The 11,936-nt window shown below is 37.0% G+C and overlaps 1 protein-coding gene across 1 annotated transcript in view; it reads left to right on the top strand.

Annotated features, from left to right (window-relative positions):
* ITGA1 (integrin, alpha 1) overlaps nt 1–11,936 on the top strand; it is a 180,208-nt gene that overhangs the window by 76,812 nt on the left and 91,460 nt on the right. The window contains exons 3-6 of the mRNA XM_010857177.1: nt 2,418–2,530; nt 4,950–5,038; nt 5,159–5,270; nt 6,176–6,303. Coding sequence (XP_010855479.1) covers nt 2,418–2,530; nt 4,950–5,038; nt 5,159–5,270; nt 6,176–6,303 — 442 coding nt within the window. The remainder of the gene's footprint in view (nt 1–2,417; nt 2,531–4,949; nt 5,039–5,158; nt 5,271–6,175; nt 6,304–11,936) is intronic.

Raw genomic sequence — 11,936 nt, 5'->3', positions numbered from 1 at the left:
CACCACAGTTCAAAAGCATCAATTCTTTGGCACTCAGCCTTCTTCACAGTCCAACTCTCACATCCATACATGACCACTGGAAAAACCACAGCCTTGACTAGATGGACCTTTGTTGGCAAAGTAATGTCTCTGCTTTTGAATATGCTATCTAGGTTGGTCATAACTTTCCTTCCAAGGAGTAAGCATCTTTTAATTTCATGGCTGCAGTCACCATCTGCAGTGATTTTGGAGCCCCCAAAAATAAAGTCTGCCACTGTTTCCACTGTTTCCCCATCTATTTCCCATGAAGTGATGGGACCGGATGCCGTGATCCTCGTTTTCTGAATGCTGAGCTTTAAGCCAACTTTTTCACTCTCCACTTTCACTTTCATCAAGAGGCTTTTGAGTTCCTCTTCACTTTCTGCCATAAGGGTGGTGTCATCTGCATATCTGAGGTTACTGATATTTCTCCCGGCAATCTTGATTCCAGCTTATGCTTCTTCCAGCCCAGCGTTTCTCATGATGTACTCTGCATATAAGTTAAATAAGCAGGGTGACAATATATAGCCTTGACGTACTCCTTTTCCCATTTGGAACCAGTCTGCACTTAGAATGGTATAAATTCAATAAATCCAGACTATTATTACCATTGCTTTTATAAGTACATTGAATATAATTTGGTATCTTTTGCTTCAAGTTGTCATAAGTTTTCAATAAATTAGGTAGGTTTTTATTTTAAATTAGATTATAATTTTTATCCTACCATGCAGTCTTATTAACTATTGTTCTTTTCATGACTGCACAATATTCTATGGAATGGCCTTACAGTAATTAATTAATCTTGCTGTTGATCACATTTCTTTTAATCTTTCATGGTTATATATACCCTATAAGCATTATAATTTATGTATCAAGCTTGTTTCCCCTAATTTAGTTCATTTTTTAGGATAGATTCCCAGAAGTAAAAATTATGTGTTAAAGGGTTTGAACATTTTTATGGTTATTTATGTATATCAGAAATGGCTTTGCAAAGGCATTATATCACAGCCATGTTTTAGGGATTCTGTTCAACAATTCAATATTTACAATTGTTGTAAAACTCATTTCTATTAAAAATCCCTTCCCTTTTATATATGGCAAACTTTCAAATTTTGAAAAATTTAAAAAGGCATGCCCAATCCACCTACAGCCCTTTACAACCTTTCAGTTCTCCTTCAGATATTTTTTCTCCACACTAAACCTCCCCAACTTTCCCTTGAGCATCTCTGGTCTGACAAAATTACCAAGCTCTGAACCATCTAAATCATAGCCTCCTAAATACATTCCATTGTGCCTATGTCTCTCTTAATTTGGAGATTCCAGACATGTCCCGACAGTGCAGAGCACAGAGGGGCTATCACTTTCCTTGACCAGGGCATCTATTTCTAGCACTGCAGCCTAAGGTCACATTAGCCTTGTTGGCTCTAAAATACACTATTGGCTCCTGTTTTCTCGCTGTCAACTAAATCTTCCATGACTTTTTCACATGAACTTCTATTAAATCAGGTTTCTCACATTCTGTTCTGATGTAGATAATAGTACACAAGATAAGTGAAGTTATTTACATAGGTTCTTATTAAATTTTACTAGTTTAAATTTCTTGTTCCAGAATGTTAGGACACTTCTGAATGCCCACATAGGTATACTGATTTACTTGAAGAATACTTTTATGCTTTCTGTGTCTTCACTTAAGTCATTAACAAAGATATAGTCTAAGTCAACCCCAAGCAATGAATGAGCAGCTGTGGATCCCAACAAGTATTTTAACATTCAACTACATTCATCCATTGTATTCCTGAAGATATTATAGGGGACCTTGTTAAATGGCTTTCACTAGCACTAAAATAAATCATGATTATACTTTTCCATTAATTATTGTTAGAATGTTTTCATATTTCTGTCTAAAAAAATAAGTGATTTTAACCTGTCTCATAACTATCTTTATTTTCTAAGTACTTACAAACTAAGCATATACTAATATTAAATCTGATGATCTAATGTTTCTTTTTCCTGACTTCTCTGTGAAATTATCAGTTTCCCTTGGGAAAAAGTCATTTATACTTCCATGTGTGTTTTGTAAACTAACACAGCAGCAGGCTTAACCAATAATTATGCTTTCATCCCCCAAATAAAAAATATATTAAAGTAACATGATACAAGAAAATAAAATATTCTCAAGTCTCTCTCCTATGTATTTTATTGTTTTTTTTTTTTATTAAATCAATCTGCAATTTGGAGAAGACACTCTGCTTATTTTAAATAACATTAAATTACTGAGGATGACTATTCTAATTATGTCTATGGAGCTACTGTCAGTCATCTTAGAACTAGTCATACAGTAACAAAAATAAAATGTTTCTCATTATTCAAAAATGTTAATTGATTCTTTTAACTTCCAGGGTGCTTATTGGGTCTCCTTTAGTTGGCCAACCCAAGAACAGAACTGGAGATGTCTATAAATGTCCAGTTGGGCGAAGTGAATCATTACCTTGCATAAAGTTGGATCTCCCAGGTAAGTAAAGTCAAAATGTTAAAGTCTGATCCTAAACTATGCCCAGCATTCACACTGAAAGTAAATTTCAACCAACTCAAGAAAATACCAGAAGTCATCTATAAAAATTCTTCAGTTTTTATCATTCACGTATTTCTATTCCTTCTGCCTTTCATTTGCTTTAGAAATTCATCATAGAATAGCCATAGACTGAGAAGGTCTTACTAGTTCTGTAACTTTTAACTGCCTCCATCGTCCAGAATCCTTTGTAAACTCGGCAGTAACACAAAAGAAATTTTCTAAATAAACCTATTCATCACATTTACTCCACAAAATTTAACTTAGTATTTTTTAAAGAAAATAGCACAAAAGGAAATTGTAATAGAGAAATTTAATTTTTTAAAAAAGAGAATAGCACAAGGTAAATTTATATTGAAATATACGTATTTGATAGAAATATCATAGATAGAACATGACTAGAAAATTCCTGCTACAGCTGTGTAGGAATTAGAACCCTGTCAGTGTTCTGTACAGTATTAAGTGCCCTGGAAATGACTCAACCTCTGCAGGTTTTCTTAAGATACTGTATTTTTCAGTTTTTTTCAAATTCCTGCTTGTTCATTATAACTTTTTTTTTTTTTTTAATATTCAAGACCATAGCTTTAATAGCTGCTTTAATAGCCTCACTTGATAATTCCAACATCTGGAATATCTCAACATCACTTTCCATTTATTACCTTTCTCTTGGAGTTAGGTTACATTTTCCTGTTTCTTCTTATGTTTAGTGACTTTGGATTGTATCCTGGATTAAACTTTTGAATTATAAGTGTGGAGATTCTAGATCTTGTTATGTGTCTTTGGAAAGTCTTAACTTTTTGTTTTAGCAGGCAGTTACTTGGCTGAAGTCAATTTCCGAACAGCAGTGGGAAGCCCTTAAAATCTCTACTCAGTTCTTCTAATTTTTTAGCTGGGCTGTGTGACGTTTACTCTGCACATGTACAATTCAGGTCACTTAGGTATTTGGAAAGAATATATCTGTGTATATTGAAACTCTCCTTTTGTGGCTTCCTTTCCAAAATACTCCCCCTTCACTTGACATTACTGTCACTGCCCCATTCTCCGTCCTCTGTTCCTTTTAGACAGGAAGACTGTGCGTCCTATTTGAGGTTTAGCCACTGGCTCAGGCCTTCCCTTGGGGAAAACAAACAAACACAAAAACAGGAAACTCATCTAGTGCTAATCTCCTCTTATGAGTGTAGACTCTTCCAGTTTCTGCCTGGTTTGCATTGTTTTCCAATGCCTTGGGATGATTGTTCCATTTTTTTTTCCTTTTCCTAAAATTTATAGTTGTTGTTTACAAAGGGTTGTTCTGATAGAAGCTACTCCTCCGTTATTGGAAACTGGAATAGAGTTTCAACAGTAACATGGGGACTGGCTACATTAAGAACAATAGGAAAGTTTCTGCTATAGTTCCTAACATCCCAGGAATGCTCAACCCTAGTATTAAAACCTCTAATCCAGGTTATTCAAGACCAGTCCCAGATGCTTTCAAAGCAAACCAGACTGGATTCCAAGACAAAGGCAGTGTTCAGACTAGGAGGTCACTGTGACCATTCAGGAATCAATCTCTGCCTCCATTTCCCATGTAAACTTACAGTAAGAAAAAATTATAGGCATGAACAGTGAGACGAGTCTTTCTCGAACTTGAGTTTTGCCACTTTTAAATATTCTAACACTCTGCTAAGCAGGGTTTAGAAGTTTTTGCCTTTCCTGTCTAATCTTTTTTTTTTTCCTATTTTAATGTGAGTGGAACTTCTTTTTGCCCAGGTTTGCATGCTTTAGGGCCCAATGTTCTTATTTGTAATGTCAAATGTAGTCCCTTCATTATGTCTTTATCCAAACATCCTGACCACTGCTCTAATCTTGCTTTGGTTTTCTTTGTAACCCTGTTAATGTCCCTGTGATGATGAATATAATGGTTAAAATCTTGTGTTTGAGTTTTCTTTTCTGTTCTTCTACCCATTTTCCTTCTTCTTGCCAGAAATCGTTTTGTCATTGGTCATTTTTAACATGTAGATATAACATATAAGATGAGTGTGTAAATTTACTTTGTATCTACATTATGAGACTAAATATTATAATTTAATTAGCAAAAAATGTGTGAAAGGCTGTCCGTGTTCTGATTGCCCTGATAGTCGTGCATTCTTTTACAGTTCAGCAAAAGTATTTGAGACAGTGACCCAGACAAAGCTTCGGAGACAAAAGCCAGTTTTCTGCCTTCGCTTGTTTATTATACTCCTTAATAATACTTCGAAGATTATTTAGTTGAACCAAAAGAAGAATGTCCTATGATATGAACAAAGCAAACAGAAGGTTTTTATGCGAAGTCACTTAATTTTACTTTGTTTTCCATTCTCATAAAAGTTTCTTCTATTTTTAGTTAATACATCAATTCCCAATGTCACGGAAGTAAAGGAGAACATGACATTTGGATCAACTTTAGTCACCAACCCAAAAGGAGGGTTTCTGGTAAGAAAAGGAAGAGTAATGATGGTTAATGAACTAGGAATTCTGTGATCATAAATCTTCATAAAAATCTGTTATGTAATTTTTAATCTAATGGTTTTAATTTTTTAAATTTTTTAAAAGGCATGTGGGCCCTTGTATGCCTATCGATGTGGACATTTGCATTACACAACTGGAATCTGTTCTGATGTCAGCCCCACATTTCAAGTCGTGAACTCCATTGCCCCTGTACAAGGTACAGATTTTATGCAGTGTTTTTGTAATGTTTAAAAAGCATAAGCAATGGATGAGATATATGTATACACAGGAGCATACCAAAAAGCTTGAAGTATTTTCTTGGCTACCAGCATTACCAATTTAGGTAAATGTTTGCTTTGACAATATATAACCAAACCTCACTGCTATTTTTGGAACTGATATTAGTGTAAGTAACCTTTACAGAGTCACATTTAATCATCAGAGCTAAAGCTGTCACATTGTTTTTATTTAAAGGGTGAATTTCTTTGAGGAAGATAAACTCATTTGAAATACACATGGAATGAGAACTGTATACAGAATTAATATTGAAAAAAATTTCCAAAGATAACTCATACAGTGTTAATTAAAATTAAGTAGAGATGTAGTTTACTTGATGTGAATCCCAAACCAATTGTTACTGAATGCAGTGAATATTTATCACCTTTACTTTTTATTTAAAAAACTCTTTTTTTCTGGTTTTAAAAGTAATGTGTCCATGTTGTAGAATATCATCTTTTTAAAAAAAGATTTATGTGTTTTTATTTATTCATTTTTGACTGTGCTGGGTCTTGGTTGCTGCATGTGGGCTCTCTCCAGCTGTGGCGCGTGGGAGTACTCCCTAGTTGTGGTGGGCGGGCTCTAGGCGGGCAAGCTTCAGTAGTTGCAGCATGTAGGCTCAGTAGTTTTGGCTCATTGGCTTAGCTGCTCTGTGGCATGTGGGATCTTCCCGACCAGGGATCGAACCTGGCCCCTGCATTGCAAGGCAGATTCTTAACCACTGGACCACCAGGGAAGCCCTGAAGAACATCATCTTTTAAAATGAGCTTCTTTCAACCATGAAACCATTTCATATTCCTCTAAAGATAGATGCCAAATTTGCATGATTGACTCTTTTTCTTGCAGAATGTAGCACTCAGCTAGACATAGTCATCGTGCTGGATGGTTCTAACAGCATTTATCCCTGGGAAAGTGTTACAGCTTTTTTAAATGACCTTCTTAAAAGAATGGATATTGGTCCTAAACAGACACAGGTATGTGACTTCATGTTTTGATTTCTGTTGTCCTCAAGATACATATGCAGAGATTTTTAATAAGATTATATTCAGAATACAAATTCATCAATAAAGCTAAAATTCAGGATGAATTTTTTATTCCATATAAAATTGCCTGCTCTGACATACCTGAATTTAAACTGCTGATCACAGCTCTCCCCTCTCTTACCACATTCCCAACAATGAGCTTTCTCCCTTCCACTTGTTTTATCCATCCTGTTTTACCTTCTTATCCATCCTTTCTTTCCAAAAATTAATGACAGTCTTGGAGTATTTTTGTGTTAGTCGCTAAGTTGTGTCTGACTCTTTTGTGACCCTATGGACTGTAACCTGCCAGGCTCCTCTGTCCATGGAGTTCTCCTGGCAAGAATATTGGAATGGGTAGCCATTTCCTTCTCCAGGGGATTTTCCTGACCCAATCGAACCTGGGTCTTTTGCATTGCAGGCAGATTCTTTACCATCTGAGCCACCAGGGGCCCTTGGGGAAAAAATGGAGTATTTTTAAAATCTGTAGTATTTTGGGGTCATCTGAATATTTGATTTTACTTTTACATTTATCTATTACACTGTAAAAATTTTATTTCTTTGTAGCTATTTGTGGAAATTAGTGCAGCTGTGACATGTTTGAAGTTGCTCCACAACTTTAGGAAGAAAACCTACAAGGCTATTTTAGAGGAATAATCACTGCTTCAGTGAGGATTGGTGTCTGCAACTCAGTTTTGTAAACAGCTAACAATCAATTGCTTATATGCTCAAGGAACTCTGCTGCAGTTCTGAAGTTTCCATCTATGAGAGCTATAATTAATTTTACATTTCCGTAGTAAGATCCCAATAGAAGAGCTGTTCTGTCCAGCACCATTTGAATTCCAGCCTGCCAGTGTGGGCTTCGAGGAGTTATATGTCTCTCTGGGAGGGAACAGTGGCTCCATTCAGAGGAATGGGGGTGAACCCTGGGGTCCAGATGCTACCAGTGAATGGAAGGGACAGAAACTTGCTGAGAAGAATCAGGTCACATTTCCTCGGTTCCAGGACCCCAGTCCACAAAGAGAAAGGTTTCAGAATGCAGCCCTGTGCACTGAGTCATTTGTAGCACCTTCAGATTTCACTCAAGGGAACCTGCTTCCTACTGAGGGAGGAGCTACTTAAGTTGCTGAGTTTTTATGTCATATTTTGTTTGCATCCTTCATGGTGGAGTTTAGCCAGACTCATTCATTCCTTTGTTTGGAGGTTTCTCCTGAGGGTTTACTATGTACCAGGCTCTGTGTGAGGGCTTGGATAATCATGAAAAAATAGACAGACCTGGCCACTGCCTTTGTGGAGCTTCTGTATAACAATGTTTCTCCAAGTGTGGCTCGTGGAATTCCCACTTCTGAATACCAGAGGTACTTGGATTGTACCCCAGACTTTAAAAAATCAGAATGTCTGAGAGTGAGGCTACAGAGCCTACAGCTTAAGTAAGCAACCCACATAATTTTTAACAGGTTAAAGTTGAGAAACCATGGACTAATGAATTATTGTGTTGATATGTGAGATGTGTGTGTCTGTGCTTACTGCATGCTCCAGATTACAGGGACCTCAAGACTGAAGCCTTTATATCTCTTTTTATCCTTGTCAGTGGTCAGCCCAGTGCTTTGCTGGGCTTTTTTAGTGGCCCTTTACTGAGCACCTGTTGAATAAGTGTGTGTATCATACTGAATGCATTTTTGCATTTTTCTCTGATAGGTGAACATTTTAATGAGACTTTTTCATTAGCTGGCATTTTAATAGTCTTCTAAGTATATTATTTATATGTTGGGTTTTTGTGTTTATACTTCAGTGATTTCTAACCTTTTTCTATGTTGGCTTAAGCTGTATTAATGACTAGTTTCATAAGTAATTCTCTAAACAAAAGAGTTTGAGAAGGACATTCACTAAGCCATCACTTTTGCCAAAATCTATTTAATAGGGCTTTAAGTACAACATATTTAAATGTTCTTCAAAGTTTGATCTTCCTTTAGTGCAGTCAGATAAGAAATTCATTCATAATGATTTAAAAAGATACTTTCATTTCAAAGAAATGTATACTAAAAAGTATGTTTTCTTTCATGTGGTCTTACAGTAATTCTCTCTAAAAACATTAACAATTTGCTTTAACAATCATTTTTTCTCCTGGTTGGTTGCTAACATAATTTAAATAGATTTTTTTTTTTTACTTTAGTTTTTTTTCCCTTTTCATTTGAAGCACCCAATCCTGCCCTAAGATTCGCAGAATTCGCTTCTGAAATTTTCCCTCCCCCTTACTTAGCCTCCCTATCTCTCCATTCCTGAAAGGGGCAGCTACAAAAATGAATTTTGAGAGGTATTACCCAGAAGAAGTTGCAAAACTGAAAATTTAAGAGCTAGATATGGGACTCAGACTCCTCATCCATATCAAGGATATAAAGGCACTAAAAATAGAGTTGGCCAAATTTGTGAAGAGGGTTTCTCTATAGAAACAGCCTGGTGAGAAAGGCTTTGGTAGGATCATACAGTGAGCTTCGGAAGGCTGGGACACACAATTGCTGAGTGCCTGACTCCTACACTAAAGAGCAAGATAGCTGTCTGGCTGCTGACAAGCAAGTCACGATGCTAGGATTGGCCTCACACCTAAAGTTATCAGTACAAAGAACGTATGTTTCTCATAACTTGTCATGGAGTCCTGTTTGCTCCTGTCCATAGAATCGTCTGGAAGTGAGTGGAAGCCTCTGCACAGAACAGCTGACACTATCCCCAATTCCTAGGATCACGGTAGTGAGATGTGTTCACTCAGGCGAGGATGAAGGTGAAGGGAGATCTCCAAAGAGCCCACTAAAAAGGTAATACCTGTTATTAGAACCTGATCCATCTTGGATCGGCACCAGTAGAATTTCGGTGCCCTTTATTTATTTATCTTCCCTCCCTGTGTCCATGAAATTACAATTGGCAATCTAAGGGGCAGGAGCAGAGAAACAAAGAAACAGCCAATCATGCCCCTTCCTCAACTACATGCTTCTCTCCTCCCTTAAAAGGAGGAAGAGAGAAAATTTAATTGAGTACAGCTGATTAACAATGTTGTGACAGTTTCAGGAACACGGCAAAAGGACCCAGTCATACATATACACGTATCCATTCTCCTCAAGCCATTTGATCATTTTTTACTTACAAATACAGCAATTTCATGTTGTACAGGCTAAATTAAAATATAGAGCTTTTTAAAAAAATAGATATTTTAAAACTAAAAATAAGAAAAGCCATAAGACATTTATCTGTCCATCCAGTGGGAGTAGAAGAATTTAACCCTAAATAAGTTTTACAGGGATCATGGGCCCCCCAAAATTTACATTCTAATTATACCTTGTGAGTTCCTGTTTGTTATATTAATTACAGTTATTCACTTGATCAAGGTCGAGTATTATGGCCTACTTTCTGCAGTCATAGATTTTTCATGTAGCAATTGCAATTATTGGAAGGTAGTCTCAAAGATATGAACCATTTCTGGAAGTAATTTTCTCCTCCACAAAAAAAAAAAAAAAAAAAAAAAGGAAGGAAGGAAGAAAGGGAGGGAGGAAAATAAATTTTAAAACTTGTGTTAAAGTTTCCATACGACAATTAGTATACATTAGGAAAATGCAATGCAAATGACAAAAACATCAACCCTAAATAGTTACTCAAAATTTCTCCCGTGTCTGTGTGGTCCCATTAAGACTTTTGCAAACATAGTCAAGGAACTTTTGCAAACCAAATTTTTATCCAAGACAGAGTAAAGGCTATAAAATCACCTTTTAAAAAACCACCTATAAAAACAAACCTGAAGCACGCACTCTGAGCTTGCCATAAAAGATATGATGGTATAAACATTATGGAGGTCTTATTGATCCTCAATACCTAAACATAACATTGCTTTTAATAATGAATGAGAATGATATAAATATGCCATATACAAGTGCATTACCCTAAATAAAACCAGTAAATTGTGAGGCTTGATATAAAAGTGAAATATACTAATGGAACAACGTCTAGATTGTTCCCATCAAGAGTGTAGCGTGACATTAAACCAGGCAAAATGAAAGGGGGAAATTAATTAAATTTTAGGAATATTATTTATCTTTCTTTTTACTACACATTTTATGGCCGTTTCCTAGGAGCCTTAAATCTGAGGGCTGAAGCATTGTTTTGAGGCCTGAGAAGGCTGTCTGAGGCATGCAGCCAAACCCTGGTCTATCAGGTTGTGTGGTGAATGAGGCAAATCTCCTTCTCTAGCCTCCTTGTCTCTGTTGTCCCCTATCTCCATCCATCACTCATCTGAATTACTTTTCCCATGTAAAGTTCAGATCATGACATTTCCCTGGATAAAAATCTCCTATCTCTGTCTGCTGAATAATACTCAAGCTCTCCAGTGAATTATAAATCACTTGTCACCTACTGCTGTGCACTGCCTCCTTCTCTTCTTGGCCTGCAGTCACTCCTGCCTTGACCTTCCCTAAACACATTGCTCTGTGTTCACAGGATTCTCTCTGCCTGGAAAGCCCTTCTCCACCCCAGTCCCCACGTGCTAGGCGAACTTCTGAGACTCAATTCAAATATGACTTTCCCTATGGCTATTCCCCCCAAAAGTGCCTTCCCCTCCACATCCCCACAGCATTTGCACACCGTTAATCAACTGCTCTCATCACTCAGAAGCATCGCTTTTTGTTTCATGATTCCATCTCTCCTGGTGGAATGTGAATTCCACAATAACAGGGTTGTGCATTAATCCTTCTATTTATAGAATACAGTTCAGAGTTTGTGTGTTGCCTAGCAAATAGGAGGCAAGTCATTTATGTTGGAAAAATGTAATTTCTCGAATTTTTAAATTTCTCTTTGTGTTAAAAATCATTATTGTAGTAACCATCATCTCTCACTCTCCCACTCAGCTTCATGAAGTCATCGAGCTAGAAGAGACTTGATTGTGGGGACTCTCCCCTGCCAAGACACTGCTCTACATTATGTTTTTGTTGTTGTTTAGATGTTCAGTCATGTCCAACTTTTTGTGACCCCATGGACTGCAGCACGCCAGGCTACCCTGTCTTCACCATCTCCCAGAGCTTGCTCAAACTCATGTCCATTGAGTCGGTGATGCCATCCAACCATCTCATCCTCTGTCATCCCCTACTCCTCCTGCCTTCAACCTTTCCCAGCATCAGGGTCTTTTCTATGAGTCAGCTCTTTGCATTAGGTGGCCACAGTATTGGAACTTCAGCTTCAGCATCAGTCCTTCCAATGAATATTCAGGACTGATTTCCTTTAGGATTGACTGGTATGATCTCCTTGCTGTCCAAGGAACTCTCAAGAATCTTCTCCAATACCACAGTTCAAAAGCATCAATTCTTCGGCACTCAACTTTCTTTATGGTCCAACTCTCACATTCATACATGACTACTGGAAAAACCATAGCTTTGACTAGATGGATCTTTGTTGGCAAAGTAATATCTCTCTTTTTTAATATGCTGTCTAGGTTGGTCATAGCTTTTCTTCCAAGGAGCAACCATCTTTTAATTTCATGGCTGCAGTTGCCATCTGCAGTGATTTTGGAGCCCAAGAAAATAAAGTCTGTCAGTGTTTCCATTGTTTTCCCA

This window comes from Bison bison, unplaced genomic scaffold (assembly GCF_000754665.1).
Source record: "Bison bison bison isolate TAMUID 2011002044 unplaced genomic scaffold, Bison_UMD1.0 scf7180017864378, whole genome shotgun sequence".
In the NCBI taxonomy this organism is placed as follows: domain Eukaryota; kingdom Metazoa; phylum Chordata; class Mammalia; order Artiodactyla; family Bovidae; genus Bison; species Bison bison.
Note: the sequence above shows the minus strand (reverse complement) of the source record. Positions and strands in the feature narration are given on the sequence as shown.